The sequence below is a fragment of the Lissotriton vulgaris genome, chromosome 5 (genome assembly GCF_964263255.1).
Source record: "Lissotriton vulgaris chromosome 5, aLisVul1.2, whole genome shotgun sequence".
NCBI classification, from domain to species: Eukaryota; Metazoa; Chordata; class Amphibia; order Caudata; family Salamandridae; genus Lissotriton; species Lissotriton vulgaris.
The window spans coordinates 539,787,623-539,814,275 of NC_141693.1; the positions used below are offsets into that span (position 1 = coordinate 539,787,623).

Sequence of the window (26,653 nt, forward strand, 5' to 3'; positions counted from 1 at the left end):
CCAAACAGACAAGCAAAAATGGCCTTGAGGTTTCTTCAGGAAGCCTCAGATGCTCATAAGTTGTTTTGTACTGTAAGTTTCATCAGGGTTGCAATGCGGTTAGGGAACACGAGAGAAATAATTGACTCTAATGCTATTTAAATAGAGCCCCATGTTAGGAAATTCCCTCTAACCCCTTCGTTCATGAAATGCATTTTTAGCCTATTTTTATTTTTAACTCACTTCTTAAATCTGTTTTTTAATATGTGTATTTATTGTTTATGTACTTTTATGGTGTCTTTTTAAGTGCCGAATAAAGATTTATAATTGAAATTGAAATTGAGATGAGAGAATTTCTGAGTGAGTGTGGTATTAAACATACGTTCACAACTTTATACAACCCGCAATCCAATGGGATTGTCGAGAGAGCCAATCGCATGATCAAGGGCGCGATAAGTTTGCAATAACCAATAATCTTGAGATTGAAGAGACTCTGAGTGAGTTAGTATGGGCCTATCGCACGACAGAAAATGATCCCACCCTCGTCACCAAGAACATGTTGTAGCCACAACATGAGACAAGAAGGCAGTTTGGTAAGGGAGCTTTATTTACTCACAGCAACAAGACATCAGCGAGCCCACCGCCTGCAGTCAGCCAGTGAGAACTGACAGCTATCGTCCGGCGCTCGACATCGAACCCTCGGCATTCCAACATTCCACGGCGGCGCCTGAAGTGGAATGACGTCACAACAGAATGCAACACCATTGCATTGTAAATGCTTGTGTTAAAATCCTAATGACAAACGTAAATTGATTTATCAGCAAATAAAACTGTTAGATATGTTCAACAATGTTCCCATAATCTATTTTCACATTTGTACGCCTATACCAAAGCCTTTCTGTAATATGGAATGGAATAAAATGTGTCTGCGCTGCTCTGAAGTACAGAAGTAGTACAACCGTGAGAAAAAAATATTTGTATTGGAAACATTATTGAATGGTATGCGGGGAGATTGCACCAGCACTGCAAGAACTATCGTTAAGAATCCAATCGATATTGCTCTAAAATACGCCACACGATCACTAATAAGATTTGTGAATGTCATCCTTGCACCTGAAACAATTGAATACGAACCGAGATCTGATGTCATCTTCTGCCCGTCATTTGAAACAACTAAAGGAAGGCATGGCCATGGAAACAAAAGAAAGACGTGGTGAATACATATACAAGCGAACGAGTCAACTATCGTTCTTTGGGGCCCTGTCTTATAACGAACTGTAAGCGATATGAAGGGAACCGAATTGGAAAACAAAGTCCGTCGGTGGAGGATCTTAATAAAAAAATATATTACACTTGCAAATTGTGTAATATAGTAAGGCTACCTCGACGAACAATAATAGCAGGAAATGGAAGTCCAATGTATTCTGTTGAACATAAACACGCCTCGTTCAGTAACAGGCAAATGCCCTTCTTTCAAATAAATAATTTGGTTGAAATTAAATAAGAAAGGCTCCCTTCTAAGATGTCCGCCGGAAGTCCCGTCACTCGCACCCTACCTGTAACTGCGTTCTCTCCTGACGCCTGCTCTGGCTGCCAAGCAAGCGCAGGGAAGGCAGCCAGGAGTCTAGCAATGACCGAGGGTGACCTCGGAGCACAGAGCGAGGGCTCTTTGCCTACTGCTGCGCGCGGCTATCTCGCAAGTTTTACCTGTGCCTCTGGCTATTCCTTATTTACGTGGGGGTACCCCGCCTTAGGGACGTAGACTGTGCAGGGGGTGGTGGCTCCTGGTTTGGACCTGATCTTGACGGTTGCTGCTGCAATGGGGGACGGTGCAGAGGAGCCCCCGGGCCGAAGCTCGGTGCCGACCTCCTCCTGCTTTAATGGACAGCAGTTGCAAAACGGCTTCTACGCCCCGACCGAACCAGTGCAGCAGCAGCGCCTTAGGCGGAGCTCCGGGGGAGCGGGGGACTCTCAGCACCACCCGCAGAGCCATGATTCCCCGGCCAAGAAGTGCAGGCTCCGTAGGAGGCTAGACTCAGCCAGGAAAAACCGACCACGTAAGTCTGTCTCCCTGCGGTCTGCATCCCCAAGCTCACCCCCTTCAGCCTCCGCCTTAATTCTGCAACCACCCCGCTCCAGTGCGCCCCAGCTTCTCGCATGCCTGCCGTCCTTCTTCTAACCCGGTCTTTAATTTGTGCTGCTGCTTCCCCAGTTTGCGCTGGTGAAGCTGTTCTACTGTATTATTCATTCAGTATCTTTTTTTAACTCTCAATTCTGCAAGTATTTTCAGAAACTAGCAGCCTTGGCCATTGGCTGTGTCCTCTTTCTTGGTGGTGGCGCAATGGTGCGCACACAGGCAGTCCGCACTGCAGCATCTCAGAGCTGTGTGATGCAAGCTCAGCACTAGAGTTCTGACGGCTGTCTTTTGAGACACTTCCATTTCAAATATATTTCGGTGCATTAGGCAATTAAGGACATGCTGGATTGAAAATGCACCGTAGCCAGTTTAAATTCACGGACATTTACAGGTAGATGTCATCAGGCAATATGGGCTCGGCGATCTATTGAGTTCAGATGCTCCCCGACGATGTTTTATCCAGCATCATTAATTCGAATATCCTCTTTATGTACTTCGCCTGTGATCGTGGTGGTCCAGATATTTTGCCGTTGTCTCCTGTGCGTCTAATATTGTAATACACCTTGAGATGTTAAATGCACGAGTTTTTCCTGCAGTCGTTTGTTCAGAGAAAAGATTTGTTTGCGCGTTTTGATCCTACTAGAAAAAATATTTTCTAGTTATGATGTGTGTGTGTTTTTTTTTTTTTTGCTTGCTCAAGCTGCCCCCATTGGTCTACGGTGTGCTCACTGGAGCCCGATAAGCCTGAAAATCAGCGTCCATGGAACACCAGGTTTCTTAGCCAATGAAAGGGCGACATGCGCGCATACGCCCACTGATACCATGTGGGTTGGCCAACAAACCGCTAATGGGAGCCCAGGGAGCATGGCTACCGGCACCTGCGCTGTGATTGTAAATACAGTCCACACGAGCTTGGCCGCGTCTGCAGTTCTCAGTGTGTACAAGCACGGAAAATGTGAATTAAAGCGAGAAGACTTCACAGCTACCCGACTGCTGTCCGGGCCTACACGCACCTCTTCCGCGCGAAACTTATGCCCTTCTCTAATACGTTGTAGGCATATAGGGCACCATGAAGCTAATTCATTCGAAAAAACATTGTAAGTAAGACGCATAATCTGCGTATTTTCAGAGGCAATTTTATTTTACAACCATTGGTAAATTGTATGCACCATTCTTTGTGTTTTCCTCGGTATCTACAATTACCATAAGAGGCTCTCGCAAGTTTCGTATAGTTGCAAAGTTTATAGAATGGTAACAAAGTCCCTAGTAAGTGCGCTCTCGTTGGTGCTGAACGCAGCCTGTTGAAGTGGACTCGGAAGAGTGAAAGCTTGTTTTGTGACTAAGGTTTAAAGAGCAACGTTAATCGACGTTCAGTTTCGTCTTACTGAGTGCGGCGCTCTTCACATGAAGCAAAATCGCTATATTTTAATGACTGGACCCACTTTTTTGCATGTGTTCTGCAACGGAGTGCTTACTTGGCTTTTCTTGGGGACATTCACACCTGCTTGTGTGTGTGCTAAAAGTTCACGTGACGCACACAGTGCTTCTTAACGGTGGGTGCCCTTGACTCTTGTGCATTGTCGTATTACTAGAACATGTGAAGTTGATTTTTTTTGTTCAGGCTGTGCAGAATAAACCCCAGGAACAGACTACAATACAAAAACTTGCTAATTTTGTGTGAAAATACGTGGCACGAAGGCAAGTGTGTTATTTAATAACATGTGCAGAGCAAAAGCGGCATGATTAGGCTAAGAGGGAAAACGACAATGGGTAACAGAAGAAACACACAACAATGCCAAGTGATATCTCTCTCAAATTAAAAGGTGGACGATCACTCGGAGGAATAGATGGACATTGACTAGGGTGGCTTTTTTGGTTGGGTCAGCCTGAGCTTTGCTGGAGAGGGTTTAAAGTAAACCTCTTTAAACAGGACCATATTTATGGTAAAGTTATCTTGCAGAACGGAGATGTCTCCTGTCCCAATGAAGAGCCTCCCCAATGCACTCTTCCCTACTAATTTCAACAGTTAGCTCGGAAGGCAATGTGCACTTGGTTGATTTACGACTGCAGTTCAGTCACACATCACCTCTGCTGTGATAAAAGGTTTTAGTCAAAATCATTGAGCTGAGGAATCAATTAAGTACAATTGAGACACTTGTCAAAATGTCACGTATGTGATGAATACCCACTATAACTTGCTTTGAATGAACACACACTGACATTATTGACGGAAGAAGAAACATTTTGAAACCGTCATACATCGAAGGCTTCCACGTGGACCTTGAATTACAGACCTGGACGATCGAATGCTTTAAATGCACTGTTGTTTTATGGGCTTGTCTAATTCCTACCCCGTCTCTTTTGGTCTGCAGTATTTTGGGGTCTGTAGTATCTTGCCATGGATTTGTAGAGATGTGGGCTTAGTAGTAGACAATGTGTTGCCTTTTTTTGCTAGTGTATTATTGTAAATTCGTCTTCATTACTAGAACATGATTTAGAATGGTAACGGTGATAGATGGTCTAGGCTGGAGTTTCAGCTCTCCCCCAGATGTTACATATTGTAGTTAATAAATATTTTTTCAGCACGTGGTTACATTAATCCTCATCATTTCAGGGTCAAGGAGAATGGATGATAGGAAGCACTGTGCGTTTTATTTGCTAGTGGGAAATCATTTGCAGTATCATACTATCTGTGTGCGTGTGTTGACATGCTGACGCCTCACAAGTTCCTTGCTATGTTCTACACAAATGGTGTATGCTGAAGGTAGTGCGCAATGTCTGTTACGGATTTTCTGGGGCGAGGGATCACCACCAGTTTGTGCTGAGTGAATGTGAACGCTAGTATCCAGACGGATCCAGTTTATATATGCACAATGGATTGAAGGACTGGTCTGCGGTAAACCACTCCAAGAGTTGGTGGGCCTGGAGATGAGATTGGTGTCTGTTGATGTACACTTGAAAGCTGAAGAATGGTGAAAGCATTAAAGAAGTCTGTTGTACTTCACAAAGTTGCGTTGGTCAGATCATCTGTTGCTTTCTTTTTGACCAGACATTCTATTGTCAAAAATCAAAATTTTCATGTTGCTAAACGCAGCAGTGTAGGTTTACACGATAGATATGAGGTTACTTCAGGGTGCCAGCAGCACTTGGGTAGCATTACAATGTGTTCTAAGAAATGCACCAGATGTCCTATTCTGTCCTTTTGGCTTTTGCTGGTCCAACAGGTTATTCTGGAGATTAGATTGTTATTTGAAAACCTACAGCTCTGCAGATTGTCTTGCTGGCATGTATAGTGTTTAACTTGAGCTGAAAGGTTTACACCTTCCTGGGCGATTCTCATTTGTACTTTGAACAGAGAGTTATTTGAGATGTATCCTAAAACTGTAGAAAATGGCATTTAGATGACATAGCACGTTGTTAACACTGAAGCATTGTCTGGGGAGGAGGATGGTCAAACATCTTTGTTGTTTGCAATTGAAGGCTGAGGAAAAGGATAATTAAATGGAAGCGGTTATTTGCATACTGTTTCACTGTGGAAGTAGTGATGGAAATCTTAATGGACATGCATGTGTTAGATTTAAGGAACCACCAATGAAGAACAAATAGTGGGGCATTTTAGATAGTAAGCAAAATGAGAAGAATACAGTTGAGCTTTGGCACAAAGGCAGTGGGAGATAATATGAAAAATAATTATTAAAGAGTGGGTTGTAAGGTGCCTCCTATTTACAAGACAACTGGGCTCTGCTACACAGTAAGCTGTTTTTGAGATTACCAGGATGTAACAAAGGAACGGGCGATTTACTGCAGGCCAGCAGAAGGGAAAACGACTTGCCTTATTGTGCACTGCAGGCTGAAAGGAAAATAGGCATTACATGTGTTAGTAGAAATCTCTGAGGTGAAGTCAGTAAAGGCACATGATGGTTATGGGGGAAACCAAGTGAGTTAATGGTGGTTATTTTCAATCTACCAATACATTTTAAGGGCCAGAAGGCTGCACTGTAGATTTGTGGCTATCAAAGAATCTTCTTTGCGGTTGCCCCAACAACTCTGACAAATCAAAAAGCTATGGTACGTTGGTGCAATACTTTAGGATCAGGGTGTGAAAAAAGTCCTCTCAATTCAAATGCGGAATTTTAGAGTTTATTGTATTAGTCCTGCTGAATCAGTGCACGTGGTGTGTCACTTTTATTTTGTAATTTGAGCTGTTGAGAGTATTGGTTTTATTGTAGAATGGAAGGAAAGCCAGGACCTTGGACCGCAAGTTTTTCGTAGGCTGGTGAATTTTATGACAAGGAAAGAATAACTCAAGGCGATTATCACCACCAGCTCGGCAAACTACATATCTCGTTAGTCACTGCCATTAAAGGAACCCTAAACCCCATTGGCGGAAAAAAGCCTAGCCAAATAAGGAAGCCGTCCTGGTACAATAAGGCATGTAGGCAAGCAAAAAGAGACCTCCTAGAGGCGCTCAAACAAAATACCAGTAGGCCCTTAATAAAAACGAAGCGACAGATATATAGGGATCTCACACGCTACGCCAGGGAGGAATGGGAGGTTGAAAAATGGGCCAACATGACTACAACCCTGGGGGTCAAAGACGCCCGCAAGTTCTGGCAGCTTGTAGGCACAGGCTCGGCGGACCATGAACAAGCTGTGATGCCCAATATAGCACCTGAGGCCTGGGAACAGCATTTCAGCAGCCTTTATAAGGAAGGACCCATTGACCTCCTTGACCCCATCGCGTCGACCGTAAACAATACGGACTCGGATGGATTTGAGCTTACCTTTACCCTGATGGAAGTAAGGACAGCTATAGCAAATCTTCCACTGGGTAAGGCGCCAGGCCTGGATCAAGTACCAGGTGATGTATACAAACAGGAACCTGAGATCTGGGCCCCCTACCTTCAAAAAATCTTTAACGCAATCTTAGGTGGTATGTCTCCTCCGAACACCTGGTTGGGGGCAGAGCTGGTGCCCATATTCAAGAAGGGCTCCCCCCTTCTTCCGCTTAATTATAGGCCAATCAGCCTTATAGATGTTTCACAGAAACTCTTTTCAAGGCTGATTCTGGACCATCTTTTGGATTGGGTGGAGGAGTCGGAAATCCTTAGTGTGTACCAGGCTGGGTTCAGAAAGAAGGTATCCACAGTGGACCAAATCTTCAGATTGAGTATGATATTCTGGAAAACGGTCAAAATTAAGGGGGGCTCGCTGTACACTGTTTTTGTTGACCTTCGTGCGGCTTTTGATTTAGTCCCACGAGCCAAACTCTGGAAAGTATTGAGGGATCTAGGAATTCCCCTGCCCCTACTAAACATCCTCATCCGTCTCCACGCCCAGAACTATGCGAGGGTGAGATGCGGCAGACATGGGATCCTGTCGGCGGGTTTCCCAGTTTGCAGAGGGGTAAGACAGGGTTGTGTGCTTGCACCGACCCTGTTTTGCCTCTTTGTAAACGGGGTGATTGACCATCTTAACGGGGTCCCCAACCGGGATGCCCCAAGGCTGGCGGGAACTGGCATCTCCGCGATCATGTTCGCGGATGATACCCTGCTGCTCGCAAAGTCACCCATGGGTATACAGAGAGTTCTGGATGCCTTTGTTACCTTCTGCAACGATAGGGGCCTGGAAATAAATAAATCCAAAACTAAGTATATGGTATTCAATCCACCCAGACTGTCTCGCCCCAACCCTACCATAGAGGGTGTTTCCCTAGAGAGAGTGTCAACTTTTGACTATCTGGGCCTAACATTGACCGAGGACATGACCTGGGCACATCACCAGACCAAATCCCAACTGAAGCTTTCACAAAAAATTGGGGGGATTTTTAAATTGTTAAAACAGACTATCTACAAACCTGTCTCGCCTCCCCTTGAAATTTATAAGCTGCAGGCACGGGGGGCAGTCTTTTATGGGGGTGAGTTATGGGCGCATAGCTGTCAATCAAATTTCAGTACCTTGGAAAATATGTTTATCAGACAGCTCTTATCTTTACCGCCGAGTTCGCCCCTTTTTCCTATTAGACTGGACTTGGGCCTGAGACCTATTAAGGAGGAATTAGGTCTGAAACCTCTTACTTTTTGGAGACGACTCTGGGCTACTCCGGAATTGTCTAGCTATAGGAATGAACTATCAGAACTTTTACACCTACCTAATAGTTGGGACATTCCTTGGTTAAAATACATCAGGCAGGAGTTTGACAGACTGGGCCTGACCCAAGTATGGAGGAACCCTGAAGAAGCATGCTGTGGGATATCCCGGCAGGAACTGGTGAGAACATACTACCAAAAAAACCTGGCCGAACACCTATCTAACCCCAAAATAGGGTCGCTAACACTGTCATTTTTGGAGCATAAGGACATTTATAAACCTGAGCCTGCCTTGGATGCTATCAATCCTAGTAGTCACAGAAAGCTGTACCTCCAGTGGAGATATAACTCTTTACCGCTCAGAGCCCTATCAGGACGATGGAAGCAGGATGCGCCTGCAAACTGCCCTGGGTGCAATGCTGATCTAGAGTCCGAGATACATATGGTCTTTTTCTGTCCTCTATACAAGATTCCCAGGAAGAATTGGATTGTCCCTATTTGCAGAAATTTGGGCATCAGGCAGCACCTCGATTCGTTCCGAATACTAAAAACTGACTTGTCGCCATGGATTGTGTTTGGGGTTACTAAATTCCTGGCGGCAATGTGGAATCTAAGAAGGAAAAAAGTGGAATAATGATCTGGTTTCAGTTGCATAGCGTCCAAGGACTAATTGATCTGCAATTTCAGCCCCTCTTTCTTAAATGACCCTATTCTGTAATCAGTGTTCTATCATTTCTAATGTTGTTTTTAACGTGTTGCTTTTATGACATACATGTCGAAATAAAGATTTAATAATAATAATAATAATAATGCACAGTAAACGATGTAGAGGAGTTGGAATGTAATTTCTTTGCCTTGCTAATGGAGACCTGGTTACATTTGTGCCGTTTAAGTTGAAGGAAGACAGTGAAGTTTTGGACAGTGGAGATGGGGACGAGGAAGAGACAGAATGCATGTTGAGACAATTGTCTAGTCTGGAGAATTTGACAGAATATTGATTTAAACAGATTTGTTGTGGAAGGAGAGCTGCAGCAATTTTTTTTATAAGGTGGCTGAGATTGGCGAAAACAGAGCTGACTAAATGATTTACCTGAGGAGTCAAGTATGATATCAAGGCTGAAGGCTTCACAGATGGAAGTGCACCAGGCCTAGGCCAGAAAGAACTTGAGAAAAGTGCAAAAGTGGAGGATTTGGTTTTTCACTATTGGGCCAGGAAGGAATGGCTTCCATACAGCAAGGTAAGAGGTCAGTGTTCAGATTGAACTTAATTCCATTATAAGGAGAACTTGTGTCTACCGCATAGGTATAAAAGGTGGAACTGACAAAATGGATAACGGAGGCCAGCAGATGAAGGTAGATTTTGAAGAGGAGAAAGTGAGGATCGCCCTAGAACTGCAGATGAAGAACCAGTTTGTTTTTCCCCTGAACAGTTTGAACAGGTTACGCGGTTTCGAATTGTGCTTACTTGCCAAGACTAGAAATAGTTGTATTTGTTAGTATCTTTAATGTGTCACTGCCTTTTAGTGTTTGTTTTTCAAATTATTTCTTTGAACTTTGTTGTTTTTCCCTTGATTATCTTTTATTCTCTACATATAGAGCAGTGTCAGTCTTTGCATCGAGTTATTACTACAGTTAAAATAACTCTTGCGGTCAACTTATAGCAGATTCAGTTTAGATTTGTATAACTAAGTCAGAGTAACTAGTGCCAGTGCATCCTTGAATGTTATTCTGGTTTCCTCATCCGTTCAAATGTTGTAACTTCCCTGCAGTCTGAAGTGCACGCTTCCATGCGAAAGGACCCATGAAAAAAATGAATAGAGCACAGGTCACAAGTCCATGTCTTGTTGATAACCTCCCATTGCAACATATGTAAATATTCATTGATTTCTTTTCTTTTTGTAGTTGAAAATAGAGCGAGTTGATATCTTGTATTTTTTGATGGATCAGTATGGGTGTTGGATTAAAGAGTGTTGCGGGAGGGAACGTAATGCTGCAAAGTGTCTGCAGGATCAATCCACAATGCATCTCATCTCATTTTTGTAATTTTATCAGACTATGCAGAAATTGTGCCTGGGTTTTATAAAGTGTTATTCTTGACTATTGTTGGTCAAGTTTATGTGGAGATAGTTTTTGAACATTACTTTTTTCCTTTAGTATAAACTTGTGATCCCTAATAGTTGCATTATTTGTTTCCACTAAAACGTGAGAAAACCAGCTGCTGGATAATGTGATTTTGGCTTGAGTGGAGTTCACCCTTTGAGAGTTTGTCTATAGGCAGTGAGGCCTCTCTTGCTAACAATACAGGAGTAGAGTATTTCATGGATGGTTATCAAGGTGTAATTGACTTTACGTTATGGCTTTGATAATATGGAAGTCGTTCCTTACGGTATACCCACCCATCGCAGATCTGTCTAAAGGAGGAGCAGGTTTTCCCATCTCCTCTGAGGGGCTTCGTGCCATAGGCTCACATTCCTGCTAGCTGCACTTGTGCAGAAGGCAACTGTTCCTACTTAACCCTCCATACACAGTACGAGTCAGGCATGTTGCTTTGCCAGTGCTTTGTTTTGTAATGCTATTTCTCTTTAAGAAAAGTATTTGCATTTCTTTAATAACTGAATTTTTCACTCAACCGTTTTATGCTGTACCCGACTCCGAAGAGGGTACACAACTACTTGGGTGGAAACCGTTTCGGGATATGATCTTGAAGGAAAAACACCCAGATCGTAAGACTGCCTTCAGGAACCGGCATTTCAGAAGACAACTCTAAACACAGCCATTTTTACAAGCTTTCCTGTGACATTCTCTCTTGCAGCGGCTGCGTTTCTACAACAAAGCACGGCCCATGGTTGGAAGTTATGTCTCTTTGATCAGTTAATGCAGGGTTTACCAGCCTGCTCTGCTAACTTGAAAAACACGTTTTCTCTGAAACTGGTTTTTGTTTTTCTGACTGTTGGCTTCTCATTTCACAACGTATTCTCATTGTAGTCTGTAGTACAGTATTTAAGATTTGAATCCGTCCATTTCTGCCTTTGTTGCCATTGTCCAAGCCAATAATGTACGTAATGGAAACCAAAAGATTAACAGAAAAATGGCTACTTTTGTAATAATTATATTGATTAGATTTTACGATAAACAATAGGTCACAGCACAACAATAAAATGCATTCATTTTGGCCACACAGTAGCATGTGAGCAAGAGCATTCAAAAAGTGTCAATACACAATACTGATATTCCATTCATTGATTTGAACCTTATTCTCCAAGGGTACAGATCTCTATAAGGCATAGTTTTCCTTGGCTGTCTGAAACCACTTAAAAGAACAACAAACCATGTTTAGTCAGTGCCTAAGGAACGGAAAACAGTTGAATCCAAGCAATTGAATAACACATGGATAGACATGAGAAGAAGGGAACTGAAGCAGTAAAGCATCTCACTTTAAGCCTGGTCATCTGATGCAGCTGGTCTCTGGAAAGACCATGCCTGGGTTTAGATTGGATACTCAAATTGTCAAACAGTCTGCACAGGATGGTAGATGCTGTGGTGAGGATTAGGTGAGAAGTTTGTAAAATCCCATATCTTCCTTCTGATTGTTCAGTTTGTTAAGTCTTTCATTGGATATTACATTATTGCCTGTGTGGGGAACATGCACAAGCTCCATGTCTTCGTCTGAGCACTGAAATAATAATTTCCTCCCTCACCCATTTCCCTGCCAGCTGCCACTGATCCAATCGGTTTTCTCTAGAGAGTCAGAAAGATGGGGCTTCCATCGTTTTTACAGGAAACTTGAGGTGGGTTTTGAGTATGTGATCAATGAGTGTTTCATAGAGACCTGAGATTAGCTTAATATGCGTTCCCTACTTGGTCCGATGCCTGTGCTGTGTGGAATCACCTGGTGTTTGAGGGTTGCCATGTAGCCTTCGAAGAAGAAGAATACATTTCAAGTGTTGATATTGAAGACATTGCGACTCCATATGGAATTTGTGTTGGAGATCCGTAAAAGCGACAAATTGCCCACTATGTATTAGGTGGTCCAGATCCAAAAAACCCTTCCAGAACCAAAGATCAGGCAATTGATCTACCTTCTAATCTAAAGTGATATCTGTTTAGGGCAAAGAGTGGAAGAATTCCATCTAATTCAAAAGTTTGTGGCCCGACTTCCAGACCTTCAATGTGCCTTAAAGATAGGGTTGTTACGAGCAGACGCCTTTGTGCTCTTCTTTTATTGTGTGGAAATGTCAGAAGTTTCCTAAATATTTTTTTTGCAGAATCAGCTAGTTAGGGGGTTTGAAAGTAGGTTGGAAGTAGTCCACAAAGTGGGGAAGGTGTATTGTCATTTGGTGCAATTGAAGGCAGGGTAGGCAGAGTCCTCCAGCTGTAACGGTGGCATACAGCTTGGCTGCTGAGAGTTTTTTGGCCTTCCCCATGCCTGATATTGTGTCGAATCTGGCAGTCGATTTGATGCAGTTGTTACAAGGGACAGGTGTCAGTGGCATGCCGAATAGATAGTGGAAATGAGGGGCTACCACATTTTTTTTATTTGGATTCTTCCCCATAAGGAGGTCTGTAATAGCTGCCACTTTGTGAAGACTCCCAGCTTTAGGTCAGTGAGAAACTTGACGCTGTTGGTCACTATATGTTGCGGGTTGGCATTGATCAGAGCACCCAGTATTTTATCCTCGTTGGCATCCATCTGAACTGTAGGCCATTCAGACTATTTATCATTATTACCAATGTCGTGGGTATCACCTCACTTTTTTACCAATTTATCCGGTAGTGGCTAAAGGCAGAGAAACAATTTACTATCTCCATCAGCGCAGGGATAGAAGCAGTGGGTGAAGCTAGGGTTAATAGCATTCAATCAGCATAGAGAATCCGCTTCAGGTTGCCTGCTGGCACAGGGCCTACTAACTCTTTATGTTTGCGATGCCAGCAAAAACGTAAATACGTTTTCCTGTTCTATGTAATGAGGATCGTGTTTAGAAATCATTTTTTCAATAAAGCACTATACATGTTTATTGGACCTTTGCATATGCGGTTGAACTAGCCTTCTCTGCTCTCCCCCCCCCGCCCCCTTCCACATTTCTATATCTCCTCTCGCCCTTTAGTGCTGTGAGATTATATTGTATTAAAAAAAATTGCCTCCGGTACATGATTACGGTAGTAGTTATATTTTTATTTGCATACGGAGGTTCCTGGTGACATGGTAGATAATGAAAGTTGAGATATTGCTTTTTATGATGTTACTTGGAACTCCGAAGCTCACTATTCTTAATCTGTATACACCCTGGATCCATGTTTTCCACCGCTTAAACTGAGCCAGAAGATCTATTGTACAGGGAAATGGAGTTTTAAAGGAGCAATACACAATATGGTTTTCCATCTTCCTCTTCCATCCCCCTTCACATGCCCTTCCCCTTCTTTTTTGAAATATATTTTGTGCTCTGATATCTATTAGAGCGCAGGACATGTTTCCTGCTTGCTCAGGCTGTGTCAGAGTTGCTTCAGGGCATGGCAGATATCGATATCTATATATTTAGAGGGCAGCAAAGGGGACGGCTGATCATGACAGCACATCACCTGCCATTGCGTTGCTTCCTTTTAGTCCCCTAGATCCAAAAACAGGCGGGGATGGTGAGGCAGACCCCAGTTATCATCTACATTGGCACTGTGTCGGGCAGGTCTTTGAAGACTCCTTCAAACCATTTACATGCTGTCCGACTTATGGAGTATGCAAGGGAAGACAATTGAATTGAAAGCTCCTCTGCTTTGGTGATTGTCAGTAGGTCTTGCTTGACAGTGACTTTGTCACGAGAAGTAATGAGATCAACCTAACAACTGCTTTTAGGAGTCTCTGGTAGAGAAGGGCTTTGCCTCCGCCCACTTATTGGTAGCCAGGAGTACATGTTTCGATTGGGCAGAAGTTTGGACTGAACAAAAGTTGTGTGCTTCCCCTCCATAAAGCTGTGATTTTATTTATCCAGCTGCCTGAGCCCACGCAGTGTGGCTATATGTGCTTAAACGTTATCTGGCATAGCCATTACATTATACTACTGTTAAAGTGGCTTAGATAGCTAAGTAACTTATGAAGTTTTGTTTTTCTCTGGCTGCAGCACAGGTGGAAGGAGGGCAGTTAGAAGTAATATATTGTAGTCCCAGCACCCTCCATTTCCATCATTAATTTTAGACTTATGAGAGCAGAATGGGATGCCCTGGACTACATCAATCTAAATGTATTTTTAGGTCTCAGTTGTCAGTGATAAAAAAAAAAGCTTTAGAGTACTAATGAGAGAGGGACTTGGGCGCTACTGATATTTTGGGTCCCCTGAGCTCAGGATTTGATTAGGTTGAATTTGTGTGTGTCCACTAAAAATACTGCTTGTATTGCACTTTTTGGGTTATGGCAAAACTCCTACTTGGTATAGCACGACTGTATTGGTTAAATTGACAAGCAAATGATCATGGCTACAGGCCTGATCTATTATTTATGAAATATTATGATAAAGACACTAGGCCTGGCATATTCATTGGGAATATTTGTTTAAGTCAATAGGCATGAGAGTGTAGATTGTTATCACGCTATACTAAATCCTTCAGATAGGGATTTTGTTACATGGAATCTCACAGATTACCGTAGTTGGTTTTGGTGTTTGTTACCCCATGTAACAAACCGTTGATATAATTTTTGCTGTGTGAGAATCCTTGTTAGGTTCTCTTAGGAGATATTGTATTTTGCTTTGCCAACTGTAATTTTGTATACATTTGCAAATTTATGACTGTATGCCTGATGTTTGCCTTGTGGTAAAGTCTACGCTCCATACAGTGGTCCTGAGTTGCTTATGGTAACAATCCAATGATAACCGCTATAGGCTATATAGCTGTGCAGGGAAATGGTATGCCAGATGAGTTAAATCTGGTTTGTTTATTATGTAAAGTTTCTAAAAAGGCAGTAGGCCTGGCTTATTTATTTTGAAAAACATAGATAAAGCTAAAACGTCTCTTACAGCGGATTGCTATCACATTATGTTACAGGCTGTAGAAGGGTATTTTTGTTACTTGTAATCTCACAATGTATGCAAAGAGTTTTGGTATAGGTCACCCTCTCTGCCAAATCCTGGGAGTAGTATTTCGCGGAGTAGAATTTTGCTTTGATGATTCTTGTTAGGCCCATTGAAAGTGGTTTTATGTTTTGCCAACTGTAATTTTGTACATATTTTCAATTTTAATGTATGCCTCATAGTTGAAAGTTGAAAGTACTTGATAGAGCGCACTGCGACCGAGCGGCTTCCTGGCGCTGAAGTAGAAGACTGAGTGGAGTGAAATTCTACTGAGGAGATCAGCAGGAGTACGCTTGAGAGAACAGGAAGGTCTTAAGGGCCTTGCGGAATTGAAAGTAGACTGGGATGGATCTGATGGGCAGTGGGAGACTGTTCCATAAGCAGGGGGCTATGACAGAGAAGCGAGTTGTCATCTTAGGCACATTTTAGTAGGCCAGTGTTGTATATAGTCTCAAGCAATTAACCATATTGGTTTACTGGGAAAAATTGTGTTGGATTCCTTAGGGGCAATCTGTTTATAATGAAAAGCATTGGCGAGGCAAGTATGGCTTACTTACTTGGTGTGTAAAAAAAACATGCTTTTAACTGCCCCCGTGCTGAGCCCTTTTTGAATGAATTAATGAATGCAGGGGTTTCTAAAGTGCAAGGCTACTCTGAGAAGTGTCCCAGCTCTAAGTGGAAGGCAAGAAGGCACCGAAAATCAGTGTTTAAAGCATAGTCTTGAGTTGTTGTCTAAAATGCGGCTTGCTTCAGATTTGGCGCAATAATGGAAACCTCTGGAATGTACAAAATTCCTGCCACCCAGAATTACCCCACCAGTGCCTATAAAAACACTGACCTACTTGTGTTGCTGGGCCTATTACCTGCGACAGATTTGGATCAAACCAAGGTCAATGCCAGTCCCCTGGCGAGGGCTCCCATTGACCTTGATTTGAGCCATTACTGTAGCAGGCACTAGGCCCAGCCACACAGTGAAGACATATAGGAATGCTGCTTGGTTTTCAATTTGAGGATCTCAACAGAACAGAAATAAAAAAAAATGTAAACAAGCGAGGAATGTTAGCCATGTATGCACTTTCACGTTTTAGACGGCATTATGGGAAAGTGAACAGAATCAATGCAGGTTACACCATGATGGACACCTGCACGAGGAGTACTTAGTAAGGGCCATATTTACATTTTGGCTGCCCAAGTAAGATTTGTCGCCCTGGCAGAGGACTTCACGTCTGCTGTGCAGAGACTACTCTGCCCACAGATTTAGAAATGACCGCTAAGCAGACGGTCAATTAAAAATCATTGCCAGGAGCTGGCATCATAGCAGTTCCCGTCAATGCCCTTTTATGTTTGACTCACTCCTCCATCAACATGACAGCAGTCCATCAATTTTCTAAAACAAAATCACGAAGCCAAATTTTCTTTTTGGTAAAAAAGCCCCTCTCACCATGGGAGTTATCCCCCGTGGCAAAAGGGGCATTAGACAGTTTGCACTACCCCTTACCACTTTGGTTTTCCAGGTGGTAACGGGTATTAAAAACTGACCTGTAGGTCTGCTCATCTAAATTTGGTGGGTGGAGCTAGAGGTCAGCCGCAGTTGGCCCTGACTCAGTCGGGAAATGGGGGGGGGGGGGGGGGGTGCTACCATGCAATGATGCAGTAGTCTTCTCCATGGTTACACCAGTGTCCGTCCCCATATATATTGGTTGGGCAGACCATTGTCTTCACGATAGGGATCCTCTACCGCCATTGCGACAGAGTATCTTTACCACCACAGATATACATCTGGTACTCATTTTTACAAGTTAATTCACCACTTGGTTTTTAGCACTTGCAGAAATGCTAGCTTCAAGGAACAAATACATATCAAAGTATCTGAATAGTGAAACTAGGAATACAGTAGGTGAGTCATAAAGCCTCAGCAAGGCACCAACCGCTTTAGTGTTCACTCCCACGCCATTCATGCACCACACACAAGACTTTTATACCACTGGTCTGATCCAACAGATCAGTGCAATCAGGGGCCCATCACATTCATGTGCCAAAGGACGGGATCCCCATTCAAGACAACCTCTCAATCGTCAACAACCTAATTGCCCGCAAACATGACACAAACAAGCCTCTATAAACATATATGTCTAGACATGTTGGTAGGTGGTGCATCCACAACCTTCACAAATGAAAAAAACTGTTTGACTACATTTTTACCACATGTCAAGTAACCACCTCCATTCTGAACATTACCGAACGCATGCCTAGAGAACCGTTACTAATGGCTCCTGTGACTGCAACATGAGGCTCAAGAAGACGTGTCTTACATGCTTCTTTAGCACACTCACTGTGGAAAATCCAAATCCTTCCTGTTTGTGGATGCAATTTGGGATGCCCAAGAATGCCTTCCTATGCCTGCATTGCTTGGATTGAGCGGATATATCCACTTTTGAAACTAATGCAAATATGGAGAGGAATACTGCCTAAATTGACTAAAGAGCATGTCAAAAACGACGAAGAACGTTTGTTTTTGACAAACAAGTAGTCAGTGTGAATATAGCATGTGTCACATCCACTGTTATGTGCTGTGCTGTGACTGTAATGCACTTATCATACAGTAAACTGAATGTACCAAGTTTTGAAGCAGGATGAACATGGCAAGCAGGACAAACATATTTTCCATATATGTAGCATTGGGTGCAGAGTTCTTTGTAATGTAATAATTTTTTTTGTTAAGCCCGCTTTCACCCAAGAGGGTATCCTGTCGCCAAGAAGTCAGGGCTGATCTATGGATGGAGTTAAGCGATCAGCTTTGTGCAGAATACACTCATTTTACAGGTGGTGCACATGTGTAGAGGCAGGCCATTCCTCCCGTTTGGAGCCAGTTAGGAGAACTCTGCTCTCCCTGTTCTGGTGCTGCATATGCATTAATTGTGTGTTAGTATGAGTCTGGTTTGGTAAAGTTATCTGGAAGGTTTTTGAAATCTGAGGCAGTATTGAGGTATGCTAGACCAGTGCTATGTTTGGCTTTGAATGTGTGTTTCAGGAGTTTGAATAGAGTTGTGGATGGGTAGTTAGTGAAGCTGTTTGAAGTGCAGGCTTTGTGGGTCTTGGGATGTTGAGAGAGGAGCCAGTAGAGATGTTGAGAGAGGAGCCTGAACCGTGCCAGTAGACCAGTAGGACTGCAAGCTTAGTTTGTGCACTAACCCCATTTTGAGCATAAGGCCCAAAAATATCTTTAACTCCTCAATTGAAGTGGAATCCGCTGGTGAGCCCTAGAATGAGGCCTGGAGTGCCCCCATGCTTGCTCAAATTGTTTGGCATGCATATTTATTTGCTGAAAAATTTGCTGAAGGAAGTCCACGTCCAAAAAGAGATGTATCTAGTCAATTGGCAAAAATGTAGCCATATCGACTTTACACCCAGAAGAGTTAGTGAACGACGGAATTTGCGGTGGAACTAAATTGGGAGCATGCCAAGAGAGCACTCATTAAGTGTTTGCTGCCTAACGTGCCCGGTTTTTGGGTTGATCTACACTGCTATGGTGTTTGCAAAGGGACAGCACGACTGCCATCATCATGTAACACAGAATTGCTGGAAGACGAGTCGTTGGATGGAACTCCCCCACTGAAAAATCATTTCCAGGTTCTGCTCCATTTTCTTCTCCCTCAGATGCTGTCTTCGTATGTGCTGTCTCAGTCTCTGATCCTGCCTGAGAGCTGTCCTCCACAACCTGAGTAAGGGCCTGGACAGGAGTCATCCACTGAGTGACAAGCTCTATTGACTGGCTAAAACCTTCTTTCATAAATACTGTCCAAATTAGAAATTAGACGTATTCTAAATCAGTCTTTGGATGTGTGCATTTGTAAGATGTATGCAAGAGTGAAAAAACAAAAACGTAACTTTCCAGATGAAGCGGCAGGATCTCCAAAGACACTGAAAAAGACAAAGAATAGACACAGTATAACTTCACCTTGCCAAACATTTTTTATTTTTGGGTTTGCCAAAACTTTATTGTTGGGGAAAACTGCTGGACCAATGCCAGTATAAAAGTAATTTCCTGAAAGCAAAACTCCATCTTTGTTTTCAAGAAGCGCATTCATGTAGTAGCCCCTAAAACTTTGTACGCAGGCGTGCTCCTTGTGGAAACGGGATTGAATAAATGATGCAGCAAGAAAAGGCACATTATACAGCAAAGTGCAGCAGTTGTTTTTACAATAATAATTTTATTGTGATTTGAAAACCTAATAATACTGCCTGTGCACAGAATTCCGCTCAGTAACACCAGTATAGCAACACATTATATAAGCAAATGAATGATGATCAGTCAACCTTTCTAAAGGGCCTTGCACTTAGTGCAAATGGATGGCACAAGCAGTGCTGCAGGTTCACTAGTAGCATTTAATTTAATTTACAGGTCCTGGACAGATGGTGTGCACTTTACTAGGAACTTGTAAATATGCTGATTGTGTATGAGCCAATATTACCATGTTTAGGGGAGAGAGCACAAGCACTTTAGCACCGGTTAGCAGTGCGGAAGTGCACAGAGTCCTAATACCAGTAAACACTAGGTCAGAAAAGTGGAGGAGGAAGGAAAAACGTTGGGGGGAAGACAATCCTAAGGCTGTCAGGTCTATGACACTCTTGACACACAAAAATAGCTCTACTCTAAAAACCAGAAGTCCATATTTGGTGGGTGTTATTCCTGTGTTCTACAAAACAAAAAAGAACAGTTTTGCACAATTGTATCTCACCGTTTATTAAAACAATGTTGAATTGGGTGAGGTTTTGTTAGTGCTATTCTCAACACAGACATGCAGGTTTACTGGTAATACCTATGTGGTTGAAAAACTAGACCAAGACCAGTGGTCCAGATTGAAATGTATTTTATTCTTGCCAGAAAACGAAGATGTAATCTTCTTTCGGAAATAGAAGGTGCGGGCATACATTTAATTTTTCGTTAGTGTCCTAACACCTGATATATAGGGTGGGTATTTCTGCTGTTTATTACCATCCTTTGTTTAAGATTTATGGACATTTGCCTATTTTTGGCCTTAGAGTGTGACTCATTACTGCTGTTTTTTTAGTAATTAAATGTTATTTCCTTCAGGGACAAAACTGAAATCCGAGATGTCAGCCTGTGCTAGGTAATACCTTCATTAATAAGGTGCGTGTTAGAAATGGGGTTTTAGGTAGGCTAGGGCATGTGCCAAAGCCAGGCAGAAACCACCATTCTAGTCAGCATAAGGGAGTTACACAAAATAACCCCTGCTCACACCCTTGGTAGCTTGGCACAAGCAGTCCGGCTTATCTTAGAGGCAGTGTGTAATGCATTTGCACATAACAAACAGTAATACAGTGTGAGCACAACAAAAAGACACCACTCCAGTTTAGAAAAATATCCAATATTTTTATATACTTAAGACAAGACCAAAAACAATAAAAATCTACAATACAGTACTTAAAAATCTTCGGTCATCAAAATATGGTTAAAACACAGTTCCTTGACGTCAATATCTCCGTCCGGGGCTATCACAGTGTTGTGAGCAAACAAATCCAAACAGTTCTGGCTGACCGCTGTGTCATGGGCCAGCTACAGTGTTGGGAAGACACGCTAACAGTACCTTTTTAGAAATGCAGGGCCTCGGCGACCTCTTGTTGAGCTTCCGAAAGCACGGCGTCCGCAGGCGTCTGTTTCAGAGGTTGGTGCAGAAGTCGGCGTGGCCCTCAAAGTCACACGTGTTGCAGATCAAACTCCTCTCGGTTGAACTCAGGAGCGCTGGCGTTGACAGGCGTCTGGTACTGCTGTCCGAAGTGCGGTGCCATCAGGTCACGCTGTGAGCAGTGGTTCGGTGGCGGTGTCAGATGGCATTGTTGATGAGACCAGGGTCTCGGTGTGAAGTGAATGCACTGCGTCATTGTTGCTGAAGCTCTGTCGGCTGACGAACTGGAGTCAATGGTGCCGGCGTCAGTAGGCCAAGGCTGCGGTGCGAGATGAGAGCGGTGCGTCGTGTAACTTTACGAGTGGTGCCCTCGAACCACAGTGCAAGCAGCGGTGTGGATTTTGGCGTGGGGCAGCATCGACGGGGATACCAATGTAAATGTAAATGTATAGGCATTTATATAGCGCACTACTTACCCGGAGGGTCCCAAGGCGCTTCGACCGCTGCAAAACCCTTCCTGGCTTCCCTGAGAGATGGTCCCTTAATGGGTATCTCCAGGGTGAGACCAGGCATCCCCGGCGGTCTGGTGGGGCCGTTAGTGAAGATGAGGCAAGCTAATGCCCAGAGTTGCCGAGTGTGATCGCTGATCAGAGTGGGCACCGAGGCGAGAGAATTATCGAGTCCGCTGACCCTGGTCCAGAAACCTGCCGCGCCGGGAATCGAACCCTGGTCCCGGGCCGTCCTCTGCTCTCGGGTCTGCCGCCTCTAACCAGTGAGCCACACTACTTCACCAAGGCGTCGTTGTGACGCGAGGCAGTGTGGAGTGCGGTGCCCACAGGGTGCGGTGCCTTCTGCGGTGCCGTCAGGACATGGAGTCGGCAGCGGCGTCGTAGACGTCGTCTGGTTGCTTTCCTTCTGTTGCAGCACAAAACACACAGTTTCCAGTGCTGAGGGCAGAAGAGCTTGAAGTCTTTGCTGTTCCTGAGACTTCTTGAACAGGTTGCAAGCTGTACCTCATGCCCTAGGAGAAACTCCCAAAAGTAGATTGCAGAAAGTTCAGTCCAGTCCTTTCACTGCCCAAGATAGAAGTAGCCACTGCAGGCCAGCTCAGCAAAGTGGTAGTTTCTCCTCACAGCTTCCCCAGCTCTTCTTCTTGGCAGTCTTCTTGGCCCAAAAGAGTTCTAAAGTTCAGGGGTCTGGGCCCCAATATTTATATCCCAAAATCATTTGCTCTCTTAGGCAGAGTGTCTCTGTGCCCAGCCAGAACCAGTTCTGCCATCTCTGGTGTGACTTCCTGGCAGGAGGTGGAGGCGGCATTGTCCGAGGCAGACCAGGCCCTTTGAGGTGCAAGAAAATCTCCTCCCCCTTCCCCAATTGCAGCCCTGGTCTGTTCAGCCCTTTCCTGACCCACCTAGACTATCTGGAGCCACTCCTACTCCCCATCCTTCTGCCACCCAAAACCCAGACAGGCAATCCACATTCCATCAGAGGCACACAGGATGACTGAGCAAGAAAATAACTACCTCCCAAAAGTGGTATTTTCAAACACAGAATGTAAAAATCACCTTCACTAAAATATGCATATTTAGATTCTGAGTTCAGGCATATTAAACTTTGTTTTCCTACCTGATTCCCCAGGCCAGTTATGTTTATAAGATGTTATAAACAAACTCCCCATTCCGTCCTATGGGAAATAGGTGGCCTTGCAATAGCGAAAAACAAAATTGGCGGTAATTCGCTATCAGGACATGCCACACACACACCAGGGCATGTCCTTCCTTTCACATACACTGCACCCGGCCCCGCGGGTACCTTGGGCCAACCGTAGGGGTGGCTGCCATGTAAGAAAAGGGAAGGTGAGGAACTGGCAAGTGTGTGCACTGGCCAAGTCGACATGGCAGTTACAAACTGCGCGCAAACTCCGCAATGGCGGGTCTGAGTTACCTTTTCAGGGCTACTCACATGGGTGGTACAATTAGTGCTGCTGACCCACTAGTAGCATTTAATTCAGAGGCCCTGGCACACTCAGTTCCCTTTACTAGGGAGTAAATCAAATATCATGGAAACACCAATCCATAACACAATTTACCACAGGAGCACTTGCGCTTTACCACTGCTCAGCAGTGAGAAAAATACGCAGGAATACTACGCCAGCAAAAACAAAGTCAAAACCGGGAGGTCAGAAAACAAAAACTCAGGGGAAACACGCCAAAAGATGCCGAGTCTAACAGGGCCCCCTACTATTTAGAGTTTGAAATCCTGCAAACAGCTTGCTGTCCATTATTTTAACATGTAATTAAATAATGTCAGTCAATCAAGCAGAAAAAGTTGTGTTTTAAATCTGGTTTACTGGGCAAAAGATACAAACAAGGCAGCCTCCCTGTTAATCTCACTCTGACTAATCATTCCCCTTTAACAAACAATACATCTTGGAAGTGAGTACCACAACTATCATTTCTTAAAATTCTAACTGAGCAGAAAAGATGAAGGAAACAAAAAGTTGGGAGAAGAGAGAACACCAAGGGCTATGCCAGCTCCCAGAGTGGCAAGGGGCAGCAATATCTGGACACTACAGGCATTGCCAGCTTCGATGGTGGCAAAGGCCCGTAATCTGGGCACACCACAGGCTCTACCAGCTCTGAGGGTGGCAAGGGCCCGCAGTCTGTGGACACCACGGGTTGTGCCAGCTCTGAGGTTGGCAAGGGCACGCAATCTGTGGTCACCACGTGCAGGGCCAGCTCTGAGGGGCTCACAATCTGTGGTCTCAACGGGTTGTGCCAGCTCTGAGGTTGGAAAGCGCCTGCATCTGGGCACACCTCTGGCTGTAAAGCACACGGACGTCCTAGGTTTACGTGTCAGAGAGCTCAGCTCGCACGCTCCCGTTGACTCCACGCAGGGCTTATGGCACGAAAGCAGCATTGAGATGAAAGCGCGGTACGCTTCCAGAGATCAGACTCCGCTTGGCTCGGGCAGGGTGCGTCCTGCCCTGGGAGCGTGCGTTGCGCCCACAGCCCTGGCAGGCAGACCAGCCCCACAGCAAACACGCCCGAAATGTGCGTATTGTTTGTCAAGTTTAGGTTGTTTTGTATCGTTTTCAAGACGGGAAATATATAATTAAAGACTGGATTTAAGAAAAAACCAACAAGCGCCTTGAAGCCCCTCTCCAAAGGACTGACTCCCAGCTTCGGTAAAGCGCCACACACGAATGGGCTACTGTGAACTGCTGCATTTGAGCCATTTCATACTGCATAGTGCTTCGAAACCAACAGGTGCCAACGGCACAAAAGAAGAATGTATTAGGTGATGGAAGGACGGAGCGTCATATTGCATCGGTGTTTGGAAAGCACTACCCATGGCGTGATACCCAGGTGCGCAGCCCCTGTGCCACGGATCCTAGTGCAAGGAATCAAATGAGCCCACTGGCTCCTGTTTGAACAGTGAAATACACCAATAATCAGGGTTCAGTGGGCTCTCAGGCCTCTGGGTCCCAGTGCCACTGCACCTGCTGCACCAACAGAAGCTACGTCGCTGAACGTACCAGGAAAGAGAAACGCTCCCGTGGTGATGCTGTGTGAGCCCTGCTGAGGATGGAGGCCCTCTGGGTCGCCCGGCTCGTAAGGGGGGATTGGAGTTCTGGACTTTTTGGTTCCGTCCAGAGGTGTCAGGGAACAACACCCAAAGACCCCGGAGTTCCACCTGCCTTGGTGCGCAAATGAACAGAAACACGGGCTTCTCGATGGTGGCGTCAAAGACCAAAGGTTTATTACTGCAGGGACACAGAAGTCACAGAAACTACGCATGGGCAGTATCTAGGAGCCTGTTCAAATTGTACAAAGAGGGTTGCTCCTTATATACTAAATTTTGGCCTTCAGGCGAATTCTTCACATGTTGGTACATTCCCAAAACTTTTGTGTCATAAACAATAAATATTTGGCGTACACAGGAACCGTTGATAAAATCTGATACAAAACATCTACGAAGAGGGGTTCCCACTAGTTCATCACAATCCCTTGTCAATATTGTATTCAAGAGCCGGACCGCCTCATCGTAAATTTCGTTACCTCCCCCTAATAAAGATTTGGAAAGAAAGGAACGGAGCCAGGTGTGGAAGATAGAAAAGCGGGATAAGAGATGTTTGTGGGTTGTAAATGGGCAAGGCTACCGGCTTCGGCCGCCTAATCATTATCGGGACAATGGACACGAGAACCAGTTCAGTTGGGCTGGCCTCGGGCAGAGGAGGCAGCCTTTGTCGAGTCATGTAGCTACAGCGTGATCTGGTTTAAGGTGCACGTGTCATGAAAGAGGTGAATCTCCGGCTAAGGCTACGTGTCCTTAATCGAAATGAAGTGATCAGAGGTTATTGCGTATGTGAGGGCAAGAAAAACAAAATGGCTGCCATGATCTAAGATGGATGCCGTGGGTAGATCAGAAATGTGTTCATAACAGGAGTACTCTTGCTCGTATCGTAGCGAAAACACCAGGATATGCTAAATGGATCATTTGCGGTTCGCTGATACCAATATTATGTATTTCCGACAACATTGAAAACACGGGTTCAAATCGTCACGGAACCTCAGACCCTCCTTTTGCCCTTACATAGGCAATTACTCAGTCTATGTCAGAATCTAGTTCTATGCTCATCAGGTCAGTGACATGTTGTTGTATCATCATCCTTTCTCGTGCCTTTTCTCCAAACGCAGGTGGTTTCCTAAAACGGGTTGCAGCACAAAGACTACACAGAGCAGGACCACACTGGATAATCAGGCAGCATGAGAAGAGGAATACTAAGATGACACCAATGACCATTAGAACCTTCCATCCCCATGCTGAGATCAGAGTCCAAAACCACTCCATGAAGGACCAGTTTCCCTTGTCTACGTGTATAGAGTCGGAAATCTTGTGTAGTTTAGAGATCGCCTCATAGACTGTTGGAGCATTATTGGGAATAAAGACACAGCAGCTCGATTGGATCATTCTGCATACCCCACCTCTATCTGCAAGTATAACGTCTAGAACCATACGGTTCTGCAACGTCATGAGTCTATCCGCCTGAAGCTCAGCTGTCAAATTGCTAAGGGCACCAGCAGTTTCGATAATAGTAGATTCAACTACCCGTGTTAGCTGACGTATGTTTCTACTATTGGCCATAGTCCCCCAGAACGGAAGGAAGCCTTTGAAGAAGTCTCCAGCTTCCGACCAGCGGTATCTTCCTTGCTGAAGACACCTCTTGCTATTCTGGTTCTGTGGTAGTCAGATGAAGCAGTGTATGTTGGAGGCAACAATCGAGCAATATAACATGAACCTGAAAAGTCGGCAGGTAACCATGTATAAGCTCTGTCTCGACAGATGAAGTAGGTACCCCTAGCAGTAAGAAAGGCAGGGGAAGAGTTAGCCGGAAACACATAAGTCTCAACACCCTCACTTTTCCCTAGCTGAGCTCTCGGATTTCTCCCATTACCTTGCAAACTGACCTGACCTCGGTGAGGTACGACCTAGACTGGAGTTGAGCTTTTACGCTTGCTTTCTCCCAAACTAAGGCGATACTCTGAAGAATTCCAACTTAAATATACTCGCAATTCGTCTCTAGGGTATGATGGAGTATTATTGACGTCCTTGATCATGTCAATAATTCCCTGGACTAAGGCTTTGTTGGCAGAGTTATATTTAGTGGTGGACGTGGAGGATAGGTTTCAAGGGCATAAGCAAAGATGGTTTGAAGGGCCTGAAATGATCCATTGTAGCTGA

At 44.3% G+C, this 26,653-nt stretch overlaps 1 protein-coding gene across 4 annotated transcripts in view; it reads left to right on the forward strand.

The window, feature by feature from the left end:
- Window positions 1–1,573: 1,573 nt before the first annotated feature.
- Window positions 1,574–26,653, forward strand: part of PANK1 (pantothenate kinase 1) — a 180,122-nt gene continuing 155,042 nt past the window's right edge. Inside the window, exon 1 of one of the 4 annotated variants that reach the window (XM_086921982.1) lies at window positions 1,574–2,036. In XM_086921982.1, the coding sequence (XP_086778108.1) occupies window positions 1,799–2,036 (238 nt within the window). In that variant the 5' untranslated portion in view covers window positions 1,574–1,798. Of the gene's footprint in view, window positions 2,037–2,980; window positions 3,214–26,653 lie in introns of those variants that run through there. The other 3 variants (XM_086921983.1, XM_086921984.1, XM_086921985.1) reach the window with 3 other exon arrangements.